The sequence below is a fragment of the Tachypleus tridentatus genome, chromosome 1 (genome assembly GCF_004210375.1).
Source record: "Tachypleus tridentatus isolate NWPU-2018 chromosome 1, ASM421037v1, whole genome shotgun sequence".
NCBI classification, from domain to species: Eukaryota; Metazoa; Arthropoda; class Merostomata; order Xiphosura; family Limulidae; genus Tachypleus; species Tachypleus tridentatus.
Window position 1 is genome coordinate 156,694,061 of NC_134825.1, and position 21,109 is coordinate 156,715,169.

At 35.4% G+C, this 21,109-nt stretch overlaps 1 protein-coding gene across 1 annotated transcript in view; it reads right to left on the minus strand.

Moving 5' to 3' along the window:
- Positions 1-3,847: 3,847 nt before the first annotated feature.
- The window catches only part of LOC143228359 (transcription initiation factor IIA subunit 1-like), a 29,321-nt gene continuing 12,059 nt past the window's right edge, over positions 3,848-21,109 (minus strand). The window contains exons 7-10 of the mRNA XM_076459630.1: positions 19,708-19,814; positions 18,631-18,783; positions 17,778-17,867; positions 3,848-5,946 (exon numbers count right to left, since the gene is read on the minus strand). Of these exons, the coding sequence (XP_076315745.1) occupies positions 5,839-5,946; positions 17,778-17,867; positions 18,631-18,783; positions 19,708-19,814 (458 nt within the window). The 3' untranslated portion in view covers positions 3,848-5,838. The remainder of the gene's footprint in view (positions 5,947-17,777; positions 17,868-18,630; positions 18,784-19,707; positions 19,815-21,109) is intronic.

Here is a 21,109-nt window from a genome sequence, read left to right on the forward strand (position 1 = left end):
ATCCAAGTCAAAGCCAATAACAGCTCTCTTAAATTTTTTTATTGTAACGGGTTTTAAGATTTATCTGGTGAAAGTATTTCAATGTTTAGCCTACTTAATAATCACGGATTACTTTATTTCCTCTAACATGTTTACAAGTTTCTACATTGTAAACATTTTTATAGGGTTTTTGTTTCATAATAAAATTTCATTTATTTTACGAAATTTCTGCAACCTCGTTATTTTACACGTTCTAGGAACGTTCAGTAATTATATTCATCATTACTTTCTTTATTTCCGAAGTAACCTATTTAATTAGTCCAGCTATTCGTATGTAAGGAAAACAATGGATGGTAATTGCAAAGAAGATCATTCCTGTACATCAAAGTAGATAAGGAAAGTCAATATATTTAATTACATGGAAAGCTGGATAACATCAAATAGTAAATGTGATCATGAAGTAAAACGAGAAATAGGGATGGCAGAAAAGATGGATTTCTGAGAATAATAATAATAATAAAAGATACTGACAAATAGCAAAATTTTTAGAGGGACGAAGTTAAGAGTTTTAGTTTGCTCTGTTACATCATTTCTCACATATACATCAAAATGTTGAACACTATTGTCGTGTATGAAAAAGTAAACTAGTTGTGGTTCTTAAGGCACACCTCAACTGAATGAATGATGTCAAGAGCAGGTTGTAGGAGGAAACAGCTAACTGACGTAAGAAAGACAGTTGGTGTTTCTAGGACACGTCCTAAGGAAAGAAGAAATTGAAAGTGTTGTCATAAGTGGAAAGACTGAAGAAAGGAGACATCACGGAAGACAGTGGTTGGCTATATATGTAAAATATAGATGCTTGTTGTTGTTTTCTTTTACATTTATTTTAAAGGGCTCATTCATCCATTGTACATTCTAAATCAGAGGTACATGTAAAAACAAATAACATTTTCTTATATGCGTCAATGCTCAGGAGATATTTCATTCAATAACAGAACTCATAAGAAGAGACAAAATATTCTTTAAAACGCTATATATACAGTACAGTGCTATGGTTAAAGCTGAAGCACCAGAAACTAATAGGTATTAAATTTGTGATAAAAAGCACGTTTGTTGTACAGTCTAAAGTTGTTCATTGTGTATTCAAAATCAGTTGCACGTGTTTTCATGTGTAAAACACTTTAAATACATCTTTTGACTTCTAGAAGGTATTGCCTATGAGACCATTCATTCAAAACCACAATCTGCAAGTCAGGGTGGACAATGAAAACAAAATATTCCATGAAATCGTTATCTTATCTAATATGCAAAGGGCCCGGCATGGCGAAGTGTGTTAAGGCGTTCGACTCGTAATCCGAGGGTCGCTGGTTCGAATCCCGGTCGCACCAAACATGCTTGCCCTTTCAGCCGTGGGGGCGTTACAATGTGACGGTCTATCCCACTATTCGTTGGCCAAAGAGTTGGCGGTGGGTAGTGATGACTAGCTGCCTTCCCTCTAGACTTACACTGCTAAATTAGGGATGGCTAGCATAGATAGCCCTCGAGTAGCTTTGTGCGAAATTCAAATATATTTAAACTGTCAATTCACCAATTTTTTTTTGTTCTTTGTGTGCTCTATGATATGGGTCTAGGATGGCCATGTTAATAGAGCACTTGACTGGTGGGTTTGAATCCTTGTCCCATCAAACGTACTTGTTCTTTCAACTATGGAAATATTATAATGTGATGGTGAATTCCACTATTCATTGGTAAATGAATAGCTAAAGAGTTGGCATGAGTGGTAATGACTATCTGCTTTCGCTTGTTTTTAAGTTATGCACAAAGTAACACAATGGGATATCTGTGTTCTGCCCACAATAGGTATCAAAACCCGAATTCTGCTGTTGTTCGTCTGCAGACACACTGCTGTGCCACTTGAGGGCTGACAAGATGCTCTCTCTTAGTCTTTCATTATTATTTTAGGGGCAGCTGGCACAGATACCCATTGTATAGCTTTGTATGAAATTCAAAACTAAAAGCAACCTATGGTACGAAGGTAGGATAACTTTTTATCCCTTGTTGAGGGAATTATTTCTGGGTCAACGATTGAAAGAACCCACTGGTGGCTATACCCTTTATTTATTTTACGAAATTAATCAGCTGTCCTTTTAACATCATCATTCGAAAAGTAATTACAAAACACGACATTTGGCTTGAGCCCTTTATTCTGCATTCTGTTCAGTTGTTGGCCTTCTTTAATTATGCATATCCTTTGTTGTTACTTAAGGTACAACTTCTTATGGGTGGTGTAATTGTCACATAGAACATACAGATTTCCCAATCATTGACTGCAAAACTATTTGAAGTTCGTCTAGCCTCATATACCTTTCTCTCTATGAAGTCTGTTCCAAATATGCACTTTTCTCGATGCCAATTGTATTTGGAAAACTAGTATCAACTAAGATGCTACGAGGCTTATCAATAAACTCTCTGGCTTGTTGTTTGGTTTCTTTAGATAATACACCAATTTCTAATGGAGAATTCTTATCTCAAAGTATCGTGTTCTTAGTTTAACATCGAGGATTGTTTCATTACAGTCTCAGGTGTAATGCCATGTTTTACAATTTCCATCTCCTTTCACCCTTCAGAAGTTTCAAATAATGTTCTTTCAACTTACAATTGAAGCATCTTCTATCCTGGGGTTTACTTCCTCCATCCTGAGTAAACAGCTCTCTAACAACAGAAGTTTTGTAAACATTTCTTGGCAACATGCCCATTTTTGTTAAGTTGTAATTAAAACACTGTCCTACGATTTACTTCTTGTGTTTCAGTTAATAGTTGTCTAATTAAACGTTTCAGTTCTTCTAGAAATCTAAAATACCATCATAAGAGTTTATGTTTCCATACATGATTTGACGAATTAATAAATTCTGGACATATCTTTAAGTGAAGCTCTACACTTAATGATGGAAGTTGTGTTCATAAAAGTTGCAAGCAACTTAATTTGCATCATCAAACACTGTAGTATTTATAAATTGGTCACGTGTTAGTGAATTCACAATTTGGTAAGATAGTTGGGTAAAACTTTCCACATCTTTTACATGTTTGTAAGGTTTTCTTTCTTGCTTTGCTTCTAAACTTCTTTCTTGTGTATACTCCAAACCTCTTTGATAAAGCAGCTATCAGTGATCAATTGTCGTTATAGCTATCAGCTAAACACTCTTTTACATAGGCATTACAATGATGAGCTTGTTGTTCACTATTCTTTCTGTTCAATTTGGAAATGATTTTGAACTTAGTCTGATATACCTCTCATGGTACCTTTCCATCAGTCTATTGATTTCCTGTTTTGATCCCTGCATTTCCCAATGATTTATTATGCAACTGTTATTTTTATCTTATTGATTTTACAATTCTTCATATATACTTTTTTGTCCTTCAATTTTGTTCTTTATGCCCTTTGTAAATGTATTTTTGAATTATTTTGGTGTTATTATAATTCTAAGGCCATATCTCCAACAGCTTCTTCAATCTTGTCTTTAATTAACTCATTTTTGTTCTTAAATCTTCTATAAATCTTACGATTTTGTTTTCACTCCTGTCATAAACCTTCTATCTTATCATTCCAAGTTTCCTATCTTTCTCATTTTAGTCTTCTATACTGTAATTTTTAAAGCTACAAAACAGATGAACGATCATAGTAAAATCTGCAACATTCATAGGTCAGAGTATTGTACTAAAACAAACTTAGTAATAGGTAACAGTTAATTTCCTTTTAAATCTGTAATCACAAAAAATTGAATGTATTGTAACAAAATTGTACAAAGAAGTTAACTGTAGTTAAAAAATGTCATAATTTCACAACTAAGTGAGCAAATGTATGTTTAAAGTTGCATTGTTTCTTTTAACATCAGTATTTATTTTCAAATTAAAAAAAAACACTATAAAGTATACCAAATATGTCTGCAACACACACAAATAATGGAGACTTTGTAATCTGTTTCCAGTTCAACTATTTCAGCATGTGAAACCTCACTGTGTTAGTTCCTAATGCTATGCTAAATATCTTTTCTGTAAACAGAAAAGGTAGGAATTTATATATACGTAGTTTGGAATATGGTGTATAACTTACAGCTGTTTAAACTTCATTACACACTCTATCTTGGGATATGCATCTTCATTGCATGTTTAATCAATATCTTAAGTAGAATTAAACTAGCCTATAACGATATAAACATGGAAATGAGACACGTATGGATACAACTAAGCAACATATAGGTCTTGCCAAGACTGTCATGAATTGTAATGAACCTTCTTCAAATGATAGTTTATATCTAACAATAAAGTAGTAAAATTGGTGTGATATACTTCAAACATCAAAGGATGATTTATTCTAATACTAGGATATGCAAAGTAAGTTGCAAACTGTTAAAAAGTCTTGGTAAAAGTTTTTGAGAAAGTGGAATTTAAAGGACATACAATATAAAGATATACATTTATATTTGAGATGGGTTTCAGTCATTGCTCTTTGTGTTGTTTCTTTATTCTGACATCATTAGAGAAACTAATCTGAAGCTGACATGGTTGTCGATTTCTTTAAAAATCAGTTTTGATATCTGTCATATAAACACATGAAAATTGACAAATGAACTAATTTAGAAATTAAACACCAAGTTGACACTTTAACAGCAAATAAACATTACAGATCAGGAAATGTTACAGCAACAAATATTTAACCTGTTATTGTGCATTTTTTGATATCTTATGGAAAAATGCAAGGTTCAAAATAAGAAGAAAATGAATGAAGAACCTTCTCAATAACATATGATAATGTAAGACTTGTTATAATGGGTTTAAAACTTTAGTCATAAAAACTACTAGGATGGTATAATAGTGAAATTTCTTAGCTTTTATATAAATAACACTTTTACTACTCTTACTAACTGATAAAGGGAACAATCTTAACAGGGAAACATTTTGTTCCTCTATGTTTTTGATTTAATTACAAGCCAGTGTTATCAACAAATCTCAGAGGTTTGTTTAGGTTTAGGTTTTGCTACTTTTATTTTCCAATATTATCTTAAACTTAGCAATTTCTTGATATTAAAATAACACTAGTGCAAATGAATTTAATATAAAAAACTTGAATTCGTGTTACATTAGAACATGCAAAATACGAGGAAACAAAGAATATATGTACCTTGGGCATACAGTTATTTTACAAAATGTTTAAAATATATAGTTAATAAAAGATGGAGAGGTTTTATTTTAAAAAGAACAGGTTTTCAATGTCAGGAAGACAAGAGAAAGAAATGTTGTCGTTATCTTATACACAATTTTTTATTTATTTAAATCTATCTGGAAAGAACCAAAAGAGAGGGATAAATAAAAAAAATTGTGGTATGAAGCTTTTATGTACACCATAAAAAAAATTATAGAACATGAATAGTGACATTTCAGACAAACTTGAAATGCTAAACACGAATAACATTAGAACAGAGATATATCTGAAGAGAGTTGCTGTTACTCAGTCAATCACACTGTCATGAAAGAATCACAGTTGTGTTGAGTTCAGTTCTCACAAGGGTACTAAGAACAAAATATATTCACGTGGTCATAACAGAATCACACATTCGTTGAGTTCACATTTCTCTGAAGATTCCCAACAAAAAATGTAATTTTTGTGACAGAAAATATGCTAAATAGATCGTAACGATGTAACAGTCTGTCACCATGTTACTCTGAGCTATCAAACTAAGGTCAAAAGATCTTGAACAATCAGGTTTGAGTCTCCAGTAATTACTTGAAGCTCAAAACTTGGCACACTTGACCACCTGATACATTTAGGTCTGTTGATTTTGCTCTTGGATTTTATTTTATCTACCACTCGGCATCTCCAAGAGCTTTCTGGAACACATAATCTTTACCAGCAAGGTTCATTATTCCATCCTTGAAGTGAAACTTCCATCTATTTCTGCTCCGAGATATCTAACCAACATAATCATAATAAGAATCATTAGCTATTGCATCAAAAGACATTAATTCCAAAACTTTGGATACTTCCTTCCAAAGAAAAAAATGTTCTACAAAATTTACATAAACTTTCAATTTATTTAACATTTCTTAATAGAAAAAATAACTGCTAACTTATTTGTGGTTACAATCATGACACTTAATGATTAAAAACCCTTCAAGAAGTTACATCTTATACTTAAGAGGTTAATATAAGTTAGTCAGTTCAGTGAATTTCCACAGAACCGATCTGTGATGTACGACCAAAACTGGTTTCAGTGACACCTCAAAATTGTATCCTGGTTAAACTAAGCCTTATCCTATATTATTCTTATTTTTGTTGTTAAAAAAACATAGGTTCAAGAAGTCTTGACAGAAATTAATAAAAAACCACAAAACCCGAGCAATGGGATTCCCAGTTTGCCCTCAAAGAAGGAATACCACCTTGAAAACACTCAGGTTATAGAGTTTTTATTCATTCTTATTTCTATGTTGTTGTATAAAGAGTTAATATTTATTATAAGTTGATGCATTTTCATTTTTGACTTTGAAACTCAATAACTGTTTCTATTTGTTTATTTTGTAAATAAAATACTGCATAATTAAAACTCATATTTCTTATTGGACTGTAAAAATACAAGGTGGAGAAGCAACCTTTACTGATGTTACTTTGTTGTTCTAAAGGGTGATCTAGTGTAGAAACTAGCTGGTGTATGAAAACTGGGGTTGATTTACGATCTAAACTTTTAACAATGAACAATGCTGTGACAGAAAGAAAGATTAATTTTTATACAACTGCAAAATTAAACCAAAATAAATTATTTTTGAGATTTAAAATTTCGAATTAAATGTGAAAAAGATATTTGCAATACTAGGTTTTTTTACAAATGCTTTGTGAACATTACCCTAGTTTAATTAAGATTACATGAAAAGTTAAAATTTATTAATATTGTAAATCAGAAATGAATGGGGTAAGATGGTTTGGTTTGAATTTTGCACAAAGCTAAATGAGGGCTATCTGCACTACCATCCTTAATTTTGCAGCTAGTCAACACCACCCACCACCAAATCTTAGGCTACTCTTTTACCAACGAATAGTGGGATTGACCATTACATTATAAATGTCCCCACGGCTGAAAGGGTGAGCATGTTTGGTGTAATGGGGATTCAAACCCACAACCCCTGGATTACGAGTCAAGCACCTGGTCATTCCGGGCTTGGAGTAAGATATTTTGCTGCTGGGGTCCAATTTTAACAGAAACTCTGCCTTTAACATTTGTCACCAACTCCTGATACATATCTAGTAAAACAAAGACTAAATTCTACTTTGAAACAATTCTAAGTGTAACAATATTCCAAGTTATGTTCCTAAAGAGACATCTCCAAAGAACTGTAGAATAATTAAACCAGATTTGGGTTAAAACTCTGGTCATGGTAGACCTTGAATAGTATTTCTTTCAAATCCCTACGACATATAAAAAAGCTTTCAAAACTCCTTTAAAAATTAAATATAAACCAAGTCCATATCAGTTAGAGTAGGTACATGACTACCTCACCACTTTTCAATGGCTGAGAAAACACTGTTACATACAAAACTTTAACCAGGTCAGTATCAAACCTATGCAATTTCATCTGAAGCAAGAAATTAATGGAGAAAGTTGTTTCTATAACAATGGTTATCTATTTTTGTTTTACAACAATATAAATGATTAAGGCACCAAAATAAGGAAGAGGCCTTACAATCACGGTAGAGATGAGTGGTTTATGGCCTGTAATATTTCGGTAACATCCAGCAACCTGGATTCCCCTGTGAAGGTTTTTAATAACATACAGCTCTATACTCTCATTAAGAACACAGCAGCCTTTGACTACAGGTAAACTTTACTGCAGAGTTCAAGGTCTGAAAATCCCATAGGAATGAGAGAGAAATCTTCATATGGAATATCATGACTCGTGACTTAAACACTGAATGAATGAGTGGCTGTGTAACTATTTTTGTACATGCTTGGTCCTTGGGACCAACCTTGTAACCACATTATGCTTGTTAAAGTCTTCATACTATAACATTTAAATGATGTTACAGTGTACGTCCATGAAATTTGGCAGATTATCAGTAAACATTACAAGGCTTTCATATGCAAAATATATTTTTTTAATTATGTCTTAAGGTTTATTAAGTAACGGTTTTCATTATTTTTTCTTTCTGCATGTTATCTATCCAACGTGGAAAGTAATTTTCATTTTAATATTAAAAATACTTTTGTGCATCAGAAAATTTTCAAATTTCACATGCAGAATCCTTATAATGTCCAGATAGTTATCACACTTTTCTCAAAAAACACTATTTTATGTTGCTTTCACCAATGAATCCTTGTATGGGTTCAGTTGATTTGACTGATCTAGTAACCATCATAAAAATATTAGGAAATAAATATAAATTATGCCTTTTTCATTGTAGAAAGACTACAGATTAAGACATGAAAAAATAAACGATTAGACTAAATAGCTTAAATCATATACCATTAAGCACTTATATATATTTATTATTTTTATTATACTGACCTTCCAGCTGTACCTGGCTAACAATACAAAAGAACAGAAGAAAGACAGTCACCAATCTCATGTGCAAGATAAATCACCATGTACCAAATGATAGAAAAGTATCCAGATTTACAGTATCAAGAAGACTCAACGAGAATGGAGCATTTGGTTATGTAGCAATTAAAAAAAAAAACAACTTTGTTTCAATTTCCACACATTGTCAAGAAATTGAAATTTGTTAAAACATAAAAAATTGATTGTTGATTATTGGAAAATGGCATTATGGACTAATGAGTCAAAGTTGGAAATATCTAGTTCAAAATGTAGGTTGTATGTCTGGCAGAAGAAAAGTGATATATACTTACCTCAATGTATAGCACCTACCATGAAGTATGGGGGAGGTACTGTTATGGTTTGGGGGTGTTTTTCTGCTGAGGTAACACGAGATATTTGCAAGATAGATGGAATGATGGACCAGCATAATAACCATCAGATACTGATCCATTAGGGTATACCCAGTGGAAATTATACTATCAAGAAGATTAATGACCCCAAACACTCACCCAACCTATACAAGAAAAAAACCACTAGAATTATTCAAATGATGCAATGGCCCCACAGAACTTCAATATGAACCAACTGAGCAGATCTGGGATTTGATACATCAAAAACTTGACAAATGAAAGGTTACTTCCAAAGAAACATTACAGGAGAGCATTAGAGACACTTGGAATAAAATCTCAATGGACACTTTGATTAAATATGTCACAACAATGTCAGAAAGACTGTCTGCAGTTATTAAACTAAACGGGGGATATACAACATATTAACTGTTTGCCGAACTCAAGCACTTCTACCGAGTTTCTATTCTTCTAAATATGAAGATTAACCCTTTTGCAAAGTCATGGGTCAAAGGCCAAGTCCATCACATTTGTTGGCTTGCATTCCAAATTTTATTGAACTATTATTTTGTGAATTTATGTCAGTAAGTTTGGAATCAAATTGTAGATTAGTTTGAGTTATACATACAAGTTGATTTTTTAATTTAAAATAAAATATTAAACACACTTTTAGTAAGTCATGTGGGTATGTTGAATGCAGCATTGGTTAAAATGAGATGTTTATGATATCAAAATAAGTTGATTGATTGATTGATTTAGTGTTTTATGGCACAAAGCAGCGAGGCTATCTGCGCCAGACATTCGGTAAAAATGTAAAAAAAATATTAAAAAAATAAAAAAATAAATGTATTAATAGACATAAATGGAAATGAAGGTAAAACAAAAAAGTATAAAACCAATGTTGACACCTAGTCTACAATGTTAAAATAGAAGGCAGAGTATAAGAAGTTGTAAGGTATTTACTCTAGCAAAATGGTAATGATCATAACCTGCCAGGAAGACTAACAGGTAAGTTCAAGAACCACCGTCAATCACCTGAAGTTGGCCTTTCCAGTCCTGGTTCCGGGTTATGTGTCATAGCAGCTATTATCAAAATGTAAAAGAATAAAAGTTTTAAAAGTCCAAAATCGTAATAATGAGTAGCCAAATGTCCAGTAAAAAGATAAAGTCAAGTAAATGGAGTAAAATTTGTAAAAGTAATTGAAGATAAAAGCAAAACGGCAATTAAAACAGAAAATGGCGTAAAAACCAATGTTGACATCCAGTCAACAAAGTTGTAAAGAACTACCTGTAGCAGAATGGTAATGATCATAACCCACCAGGAAGACTAACAGGTAAGTATAAAAACCACTGTCAGTCACCTGAAGTTGGTCTTTCCAGTCCTGGTTCCGGGTTATGAGTCAATATGGCCAGTACTAAAAAGTTTAGTAAAAGTGTGAAATGATATGCAGTAAAAGTATAATAACAACTCGCCAGGATGACTAACGAGTAGTTCAAACAGGAGCGTTAGTCACCTGAAGTTGGCCTTTCCAGTCCTGGTGTCGAGTTATTTAATGTTCTGGCCATTGTCCAATGTCAAATTGAAGGAGAGAGATTAAAACTGTAAAAAAGGAACCACAATTAAAAAGGTGTAATGAATAAATATGCAACACTTAAATGAGATTAAAAGATTAATGGCCATTAAAAATTAAAAACATTATCAAGGTGGACAGAGTCACCATCACCAATAACTCTGTCCAATGTTACAGACTGACCCTGGGAAAAAATATGTTTAAAATATTGCCGTCGTTGAGAATTGTAACGATGGCAAGAAAGTAAAACATGGCTGATAGTGATTTGAGTGTTACACAAACTACACATTGGTGCATCAGTTCCAGATAAAAGAAAATGATGAGTTAAAAAACTGTGACCAATGCGTAGCCTAGTGAGAACAACTTCCTCCTTCGAACTTTACGGAAGTTAGATGGCCAAAGTCCAATTTTGGGTTTGATTTGTAAAAGTTTGTTGTCGCGTTGCTCACTCCAAGTGGACTGCCAGCTGGCACGGAGCCGAGCCTTGAAGACAACACCATAGTCCATGTACGGAATAGGCATAGGAGTGATGGTGCTGAAGCAGACATATTTAGCTGCCATGTCTGCAAGCTCGTTCCTGCGAATACCAACATGGCCTGGTATCCAGAAAAACTGGATTGAAGTAGTTGCTAATGAGAAATGGGCCAGTCGGTTTCGAATATCAGCGAGAATAGGATGTGAGCTAACGTGTAGCGATTCCAAGGCAAGTATAGAACTAAGCAAATCAGTATAAATAGTGCAGTTGGAGTACTGCTCAGCTGCAATATGATCCAGGGCAAGAGATATGGCATACAGTTCAGCAGTGAACACAGAAGCTGTAGAAGGGATTCTGCGTGCAACTACTGACCCACAGCAAACCATAGCAGAGCCCACTGAATTACCTGATTTGGAACCATCTGTATAAATGGGAACTGAATGATTGTTTGAAAGATATTCATTGAATAAAAGACGGTACTTCCAATCTGGAGTATCTGCCTTTTTTAGGTGACTGAAAGAAAGGTCACATTTGGGGGCTGTAATAAGCCATGGTGGAATGGGCCAACCTGTGGAATCTGCAATGTTATCCAAGGACAGACCCAATTCATCCAATTGCGCCCGGATGCGAAGGCCAAACGGAGCAATGACAGATCGTCTGTTCTGAAAAAGTACTGCCCACCGAGGAAGGAAAACACATTTCCAGGTGGGATGCTTTGGTAAGGAATGAAGTTTCGAAGTATATTGTAAAGGTAGTTGCAAACGGCGAAGATGTAGAGAAGGTTCATGAGATTCAATGTATATACTTTGAACTGGAGAGGTACGGAAAGCCCCAGTGCAGAGTCGAAGTCCTTGGTGATGAATGGGGTCCAGCATCTTTAAGGCGAGGTCTGGCAGAGCCATAGACCATTGATCCATAATCGAGTTTCGATCTAATAAGAGCATGATATACTTTTAACATTGAACAGCGATCTGCCCCCCAACTGGTAGAAGAGAGAACACGGAGGATGTTCAGTGCTCTTGTGCATTTGACCCGAAGCTGCTTTAAGTGTGGTATAAAGGTCAGTTTACGATCAAAGATAACCCCAAGAACTTGGTCTCTGGGACCACTGGCAGCAAAACTTCACCGATATGAAGTTCAGGATCAGGGTGAATACCCCGTCGACGGCAAAAGTGCATGCATACAGTTTTGGAGAGAGAGAAATTAAAGCCGTTCGCCAGAGTCCACTTCCGTACACAATTGAGGGCAGTTTGTAGTTGCTGCTCAATATATCTCATGTTTGACGACTGACAGAAGATGTGAAAGTCGTCGACGTACAGCCTATTCGCAACAGTGAGAGGGAGTTGTTCAGTGATGGCATTTATCTTTATACTGAAGAGTGTAACACTCAATACACAGCCTTGAGGGACTCCAAGTTCCTGTACAAAAGAACGGGAAAGTGTCGAACCCACACGAACTTGGAATCTCCTGTCCATTAAAAATTTTTTAATAAACATGGGTAGATTGGCCACATAACCCATGTATGGAGGTCTCGCAAAACGCCATACCTCCATGTTGTGTCATAAGCCTTCTCTATGTCAAAGAATATTGATACAAGATGTTGGTGGTTGAGAAAGGCTTCTCTGATAGATGTTTCAAGACAATTAGGTGGTCTGTGGTGGAGTGCTGTCGACGGAACCCACACTGGGTGGGAGAGGAGGTTGTTTGATTCAAGGAACCAAACAAGACGAGCATTAACCATCCTTTCTAATGTCTTACAGAGACAGCTCGTCAAAGCAATTGGACGGTAGTTTGAAGGAATCTTGGGATCTTTCCCTGGATTAGAGAAAGGTAAAATAATAGCCTGGCACCAGGCATCAGGAAAAACATTCTCCTGCCAGATCCGGTTGAAAACAATCAGAAGGCCAGCCAGCCAGCCAGCCAGCCAGACCGATGAAGGGCCATTTTAGTTCCACCAGGGTAAAGGGACAATTATAGTCAAAGAAACAGTCAGTTTGAAAGGAAAGAGGTGATCGCTCTGCCCGAGTCTTGATGACCAGGAAGGTGGAGGAACAAGCAGAAGTGCTAGATACCCGCAAAAGCTTTCACCTAGAGTGTTAGCGATGTTCAACATCAGTCACCTCCTGACCATCAGAGAGTAAGATCGAGAGGGGATGTCCATTAACCTTTCAATGCTGTCCCATATGATCTTGGAACTGGTGGTAGAAGATATGCTGGTTGTGAACTTAATCCAAGATTCCTTCTGGCTTTGACGCCTTACCCACCTAGCATGTGCACGGCCCGTTGGAAAGCAACCTGTTTGAAAGTGTGGGATATCTACGAAAAGTATCCCAGGCCCGCTTTTGAGCCTTCCGTGCTAAGTGGCAAGCAGGATTCCACCACAGATGAGGATATCGTGGAAAGCGTGTCGAGGTTTTAGGAATACACTGAGCAGCTGCATGTGTAATACAGTCAGTTACCGCTGCTACACAGTCGTCTATTGATGGCTGATTTACAATGGCAGGATCAAGTTCTGCGAGAGCAGTGAAAGTGGACCAGTCTGCCTGATCCAGCTTCCACCGGGGGCACGCAGGTAGGGTGGCATCGACCACGGCCAGTCTCTCTCAAAAGGATCGGAAAATGATCACTGCCTAGTGGATTACTGTCAACCCTCCATGAAAAATGGGAGAATAATGAAGGGGAGCAAACTGAGAGATCAATAGCGGTAAAGGACTGACTAAATGCATGAAAGTAAATGGAAGAACCAGTATTGAAAAGAGAAAGATTGTGATCAGAGAGCATCCGCTCTACAGATCGGCCCCTCCCATCAATAATAGCACTTCCCCAGAGGGGATGATGTCCATTAAAATCCCCCTAGGATTAGAAATGGAGATGGCAATTGTTTAACGAGAGCATCAAGATCTGATTGATCATATGTCTCTCCAGAGGACAGGTACAGAGAACAAACAGTGATGGTATGACCCAAGGAAACACAGATGGCTACAGCCTCCAAGGGTGTGTTGAGTGACAAAGACAGGGTGGACACGTGTTGATCAACCAACAGTGCCACCCCTCCATGTACTCGACCATCACACAACCTGTCATTTCTGTACAGAGAAAACTGCCGAATGGAGACAGTATCAGCAGTTTTGAGAAATGTTTCTTGTAAAGAAAGACAAACAGGATGGTAGGAAGCAATCAGCGTTTTGATATCATCCAGATTAGAATGTAAACCTCGACAGTTCCATTGTATCAAGGTGGCCATTTTTAAGAACGGGTAGGTGAAGTGGCTGGAGAACCCTTCGGTTTACGACCATGTCTTTTTTCTTTACTGTCTTTAGTCGGAGGAGGTCTATCAACCTCCCTGGATCCTGCTCTGGGTCGGGTGGGCAGGTTTTTGTTATTGGAAGGGGAATCCAGTGACTGAGGACGCGAACAAATAATTGTTTTGTCTCTTGTGGTGGGAGAAAAAGATGTATCAGAAGAAATGCCTGTATTTGAAACTGAAGGACGTGGATCTTGAGGTTTGTTGGAAGGTATGGGAGGAACAGAGATGGGTGTGGAAGTCGATTCATCAACCTTTTTAACCACGGAGGTCAAAAGGCTTTTCATTTGTTTTGAAAACGATTCTCTTGGAGGCACAGAGAGATCTGTCTGCACTCCCACTGTAGTTGTGGAATGAAGTGCAGCAGCATATGTCCGAGATGTAGTTGTGGACAGCAATTTCCAAGCCTCAGGATAACTAATGTTATGTGTCGTTTTCAAACGCTGCACCTCTTTTTCCTCCAACCATTTTGGGCAAAAATGAAAGTAAGAGGGGTGAGAACCATTGCAGTTTACGCAATGTGGGTTCATGTCACAGTCATAGGCATAGTGGTCCTTGCCTCCACAACGAGCACATGTCAGGGAACCACGACAAGATGTCTTTGAGTGGCGAATCTCTGACATTGGAAACATCGAAGAGGGTTTGGTATGTATGGCCAAACCCTGCAATGAGATAACCTGCCTTGATGGTGGCAGGTGCACGTGGTGAAGTAAATGTTAAAACGAGGGTATTTGTTGGCAGTGTAACTCCATCTTTGCGAGTGGAGATGCGTCTCACTGCAGAAACTCCTTGAGTGGAGAGACCAGCGAGAATCTCTGACTCGGGAACATTCTTCAAATCCCTTTCAACAATAACTCCTCGTGAAGAATTCAACGTAGCATGGGGTGTAACCTCAATAGGTATATCCCCAATTGCCTTTGAATTCAAGAGGAGTTCACTGTGTTGGGATGTGGATGTTTCAACCAATATGTCACCAGATCAAGTTTCTTTACTGATTTTGGAGAGCCAGCAAGTCCCTCTAGTCCCTTTTGAATAAAAAAGGGGACATTTGACCTAAAGGTTTTTCGAAGAGAATGTAATATAAGAAAATGAGGTAATGCGTGTGTTACTGATGTTGAAGATTGCTGTTCTGAGTATTCAAGACGTGGTCGCTACCCATTGACTGTTTTTTACAATTTTATTTAAATTTTTAGAGGATCCATAGGAAAAAGGAAAAATTTCGGTACCCACTGACCCCACCCACCATGGAGCCCTACAAGGGAATGCACTACAAAGTCACGCAAGGACAATGCAGCAACGCCAGGGTTTCGTGAGCACTATACCCAAACACCAGCATCAGGCACAATGTCCACAACACCCATTGAGAACTTCCAACACTGGTACTTGGTTGACTCTAGCCCAAGTGGACCAGCCGACTGACCCAAGGGGGGCCACCCAAAGGCCGCCCGTCTACAGGAATTCGAGGCCAAAGTGGTGTGTTAGGGTTGGACCCCTCAACCACCAGGATCCTCTCCTACCCTTCACGGGTCGCCACGCACAACAAACACGTGGGTGGATGTTTAGATCCCAGAGAAGGTAACCAGATAAAACAGAACCTTCCCTGGGAGGTCCCCTCACCACGTACAGGAATCCACACCGAGGGGGTCAAAATAAGAGTCTATAGTTTCATACAAATTAGGAACTCAACTTACCAATACTGACAAGCCAGAATATAAAATAAGAACCTCATATCTTTTTTATTTTGCTGAGATATGGCTCACGAACTGAATCACACACAATAGCCTTGTTCATCCTATCCATTTTTAGAAACAGTCCATTATATACTCTTACTACAATACATGATGTGAATAACAAATCAACAGGTTAGAATGTCCCCCTAGTGGTTTTCTTAGCCATTTTAATCTGTGAAAAGGCCACTATGTTCTTTCAGTCCATGATTTGAATGAAGTAGAATGTGTCGGTCTGCCAAAGTTTCATACTTTTTTTACCTAAATACAGCTTAGTTACTAAGCTTAATAAATTATAGTAGAATTCTATGGTGTCAGTACAGTTATTTATGACTTTTTGGTTATTCAACTATATATATAAAACCTAAAAAATAAATTTTGATATCTTTCATGTGTAAAATTTCAAAAGGCTGAGCAATCCATATCCAGCAACAAGAGTACAATAGTTCTAGCAAGAAGAGATAATTGTTTATTTTACTTCTTTATTTATTGTTCTATATTTTAAGAACACAAGTTCCATAACCTATTTCTAAATAGTAATAATTTATACACATATATAATGTATAATAATTTAAATAATTCTGTACAATACAAAATACTAGTCCACTAAAACACAGCCAAGACCAGGTCAGTTTTATATTATTGGATATGGTCACATGAGTACATGTGTAGTGTTAATTCAAGTTATGTGATGTTAGCTAGGCATGACTGGATGGCCAATATAAAAATATATATATACATTATGACACCTAAGTTACTTAGACTAAACATTTGTATTTTCCTGCTACAATATGTAATCACTCTAACGTGAAAAAAACAATTTATATTTATTACTCAATATTTTATGATTACAAGGCCAGTCAGTTGGCAGACCCCCACCTACAGTATAGAGAATAACATGAAATATAGTCTTACTGAAAACAAACGTTTGATATGTATTTATGAGATTTTAAAGATTACACAAATAATATTTGAGATTTTCGAAATGAAGAATAGTTTTGTAATCATTACATGAAATCACTTCACGTTCGAACTACTAACCAAACAGACCAGATAATTTCAGACAAATCTTTAGTAAAAATGTTTCATTAAAAAAAATTGATTTTTTCTGTACATATCTTTACTAAAAATCTGACAAGGTACACAAATTGTATCAAAAGTTATAGAGTAAATACTTAACATGTGTAAATATGTATATGAACTTGTGTATATTACACCAAGCCTGTAGCAAAAGGGTTAATAAAATTTTGACATTTGGCCTGTGATTTATCTCCATTGCTCTTTGAAAGTAGACCAAAATCTAATTTTCAACTTTATCCTGACATTTTTGCACAGCACTGCATACATTTGAATAACCAAAAACTCATCAATACCATACAATTTATCATCTTCAGTAACTAAGCTGTATTTGTGTCAAAAAAAAGAAAGAAAAAAGAACAGGGTAAAAACTCATGAAGATTTCTCTTGGAAGAAACAGACAATGCTGTAACAGAAAGTTCAGTGGGATTTCCATATCTTTTGTACTCAAAAGTTTTATATTCATAATGATGCTTCTAATAAGTGTTCCAGTAAGTAGGCCTAAGAGCTCTATTCTTCATGATACCTTGACTTCAAATAGGTTCCTGTGATGTTGCAGAGCAACAAAAGTTTTCCTTTTAAGTCTGTCTTAATCTGTAGACAATTTAATATAGGATACATTTACAAAGAAAAGTTCAAACATAAGAAAACGTTATTACTACATCAAGTTATACCACATTCAAACTAAGTCTATAGACCCTCTCTGCTTACCTTATCGTATTGGCATACAACAACATTATCTGTTTCAAACACTTCTGACGTGTCATCGTCACTAACGTCGTCTTCAGAATTTAAAGGTTCCTTAAGAGAAATATTCAAATATAAAAACTTAATTAGTACACAATACTAAATGTGAAGTTAAGCACATTTTATATGTATATTTGATGTAAGTAAATGTTTTCTGCCATTCTTATAAAGCATACATAACAGAACATTTAGTTTTCAAGCAGTATTTTAGAGGTTTGGGCACATCACATGGTATTTTAAGACTGTGTTAAAGAAGAAAATATTTAATTCTATAAGGAAGGACTCCCTCAAGATGACACGACTTGATATTTTGGGCTTAAATATCGAAGAAATTCTTTAATGACTTGGTGATTATAAGGTATCAATTGTTTTTCATTGCTGCAGGCTTCTTTATAACTACATTGTGCTCAAACGTTTTAAAACATTATTAATGATACATTTTATAACTGTTTAGGTATCTAGAGAGAAGAAATAACTGAACTGTGTATAATAAGATGAAAATTTGACACACAAACAGGTTACTTTGGTTCTGATATACATTTGAATTTACGTAGATGCTTTTATTCACTCTAGCTTGAAAAAATCAAGCGTACCTCTAACTTTCATTCGTCTGAAATCAGTTTGTTTTTAACATTTCATAAATATCAAATATTTACAAACAGATTTGAGTCAGTAATGTCCATTCTAATTCAGTAGTGTTCCTCCATAAAACTGGTCATGTTCTGTAGTACTTCCAAACCATTGAAGTATTACTAACAATATGACCACAGCCATATTAAGTTCTCATTATATTTAGTTATGGAATTACCAAACTTACATCCTCTTCTTCAGCTGCACACTCATTATCATTCTCATTTTGCTCCTCATCATTATCTTCCCTCTCATCATTATCATTGTCCTGAAAGTTGTCCTCATCTTCTTCTTCATCACTAGTATCGTGCACTCCATCCACTTGTGGTATCCTGTCAGGCTGTTGGAAACAGTCACTTCATTAACCAGCATGCTTTAGTTTACACCGATAATTTATTTAGCTTTAGTCAAAAACCAGTAACTGGTAAGTTTACTTCAACAATTCCTCACAATAAAGTGTCATAAAAGAAAACTTAAGATATATTTGACTGTCTAGCAGGAACGTACAACAGGCAAGTTCCACTGAAACAAAAAGTTACCTGTGCCGAAAACATATTTTGTTTGTGAATTATAATTCATAAAGATTTATCTTATTTATTCTTTAACATAAAGACAAGTGCCAACATCAAAGCATCTTTTTTTTTCCCCATTACTTAGATATAAAGCGAGAAAACGTTTTAGCAGCAAAAGCTTCCATAAAGCAGAATTATCACATTTCATAAACTTTGATTAAATATGCCTAGTGAATTAATGAACTCTTTGAGTCAGTGACTGCTAAATGGATATTTTCATAGTAGAAACATCACTCAATGTTTAGTTACATTAGTACAACTCAGTTGAATTTGGTCAATGACTTATGGTTGATAAATACAAAACAAAAATACTATTAGCTGAAACAAAACAGAATGAATTTGTTATATGACTATTCTTGTCTTCTAATTTTCCTTCAAGAGGTTGGTGGAGAAACAACAACAAATCGACATGTTGAAAAGAATTGTCTTGAAAACAATTTAATATGTACATCTAAGAAAAGAAAGAATTATTACATAAGAGGACAAATTTCTTCTTCAGACTTTAGCCCTTCTTGAAAGATTTAATGTCATATTTTCTGGTTATTTAGCAGTTTTAAAAAAGTAAATAAATGACTTTTTCATTACAACAAATATTTAAGATGGATACAGTTTATCTATCAGTAATATAGCATATTTAGTGGTATATGGAAACAGACTGAAAAAAAATTAAAAAAATAAAATTGTAGGTTTACATTCAAAACAGTAGTACTGGGTACATTCACAGTGTACTGAGCTGGTTTATCCAATGTAGCTGTAGAGAGAGTTTGAAACTGGATATCTGTTCCTTGTTGGTTGGTACCTGAAAGATTAATCCACTGAAATGAGTGATAAAATTTAAAGGTTTCTATTAAATATTTGTTATTATATAAAACACAATGTAACAAAATGTTTAATTTTTCTTGTCCCTGGGCAGAAAGTGTTATTTCCTAATTGCTTATGCCAAAAGTAAATGGAAAAAGACCTGTTTTTCTCTTCAAACTTTGCTTTTGTGACCTGGGTAATGAAAATTTCAAATTTACCCATTTTCCAGAACATTCCAGGTACATTCAGTGCTGAGTAGCTGATAGAAAATTTTCTTGAACTTACAAGAATTTTAAAGAACTTTCGAGAATGCTGTAGAACTTATGAGAATCTTCAAGAACCTTTTAGAATTTTCTAGAACTTTCCATAGTAATACACATACAGGGGCTCACCACTTTAGTTTAGTTCTAGCTGCCTGAGTGAACACATAAACCTATCCGATTTTATCCAAGATGACATCAAGGAGCTGCAAGCACTCTCCAGTCGCATTCTGCTATGTATGTGGCCAATTTATCAAGACAAGAATGAAAACGTACTCTGTGACAGCATCTGCTAAAATGTGTGAAGCCTACAAGGCATATTTTGGTATGCCTGTCGGGGTTCAAGACAAACCCCGGGCACCTCATTTTACCTGTGAGCACTGCAAAAAAGAAACTCCAGAAGGTAAGACGGACAATTTTTGCTTGCTCAAATAGTAAGATTTTATACTATACAAATTTTAGACCTTTTAAAATTTAAATATTTTAATTTATTTATTTTTTAAATTTATAATAGTATAGACAAAATATCACATATAAAATATTTTGCATGAACTGCTTACACATTAGTTGTGGATGAAATAAATTTATTCTTCATAATAACAATTTTATTTTGCTCTTTTGCAGGATGGTACAGAGGGGAAAAAGAGACCCATGAAGTTTGCTATTCCAAGAATTTGGCATGAGCCCACTGACCACTCAAGCAATTGCTACTTCTACATGGTGTAACCTTCCAAACGTCAGGCTGGCAAGAATGCATCTGCTATCATGTATTTGGATCTTCCGTCATCCATCGCCCCAGTGCCACATTGCCCTGAGCTCCCTGTACCCACTCTGCCAGAGAGAAAGCAGCCATCTCGAAAAACTACTCACTACTAAACATTTTTGTATAACTTTAGTATAAATACATGTAGATTTCGATTCATATGAAAATGTGCAAATTTGCCTGTTTTTACACAGAAACTAGATTAATTTCTAAATTTCATTATCCAAATCACAAAAGCAAAGTTTGAAGGGAATAATGGTTATTTTCTGT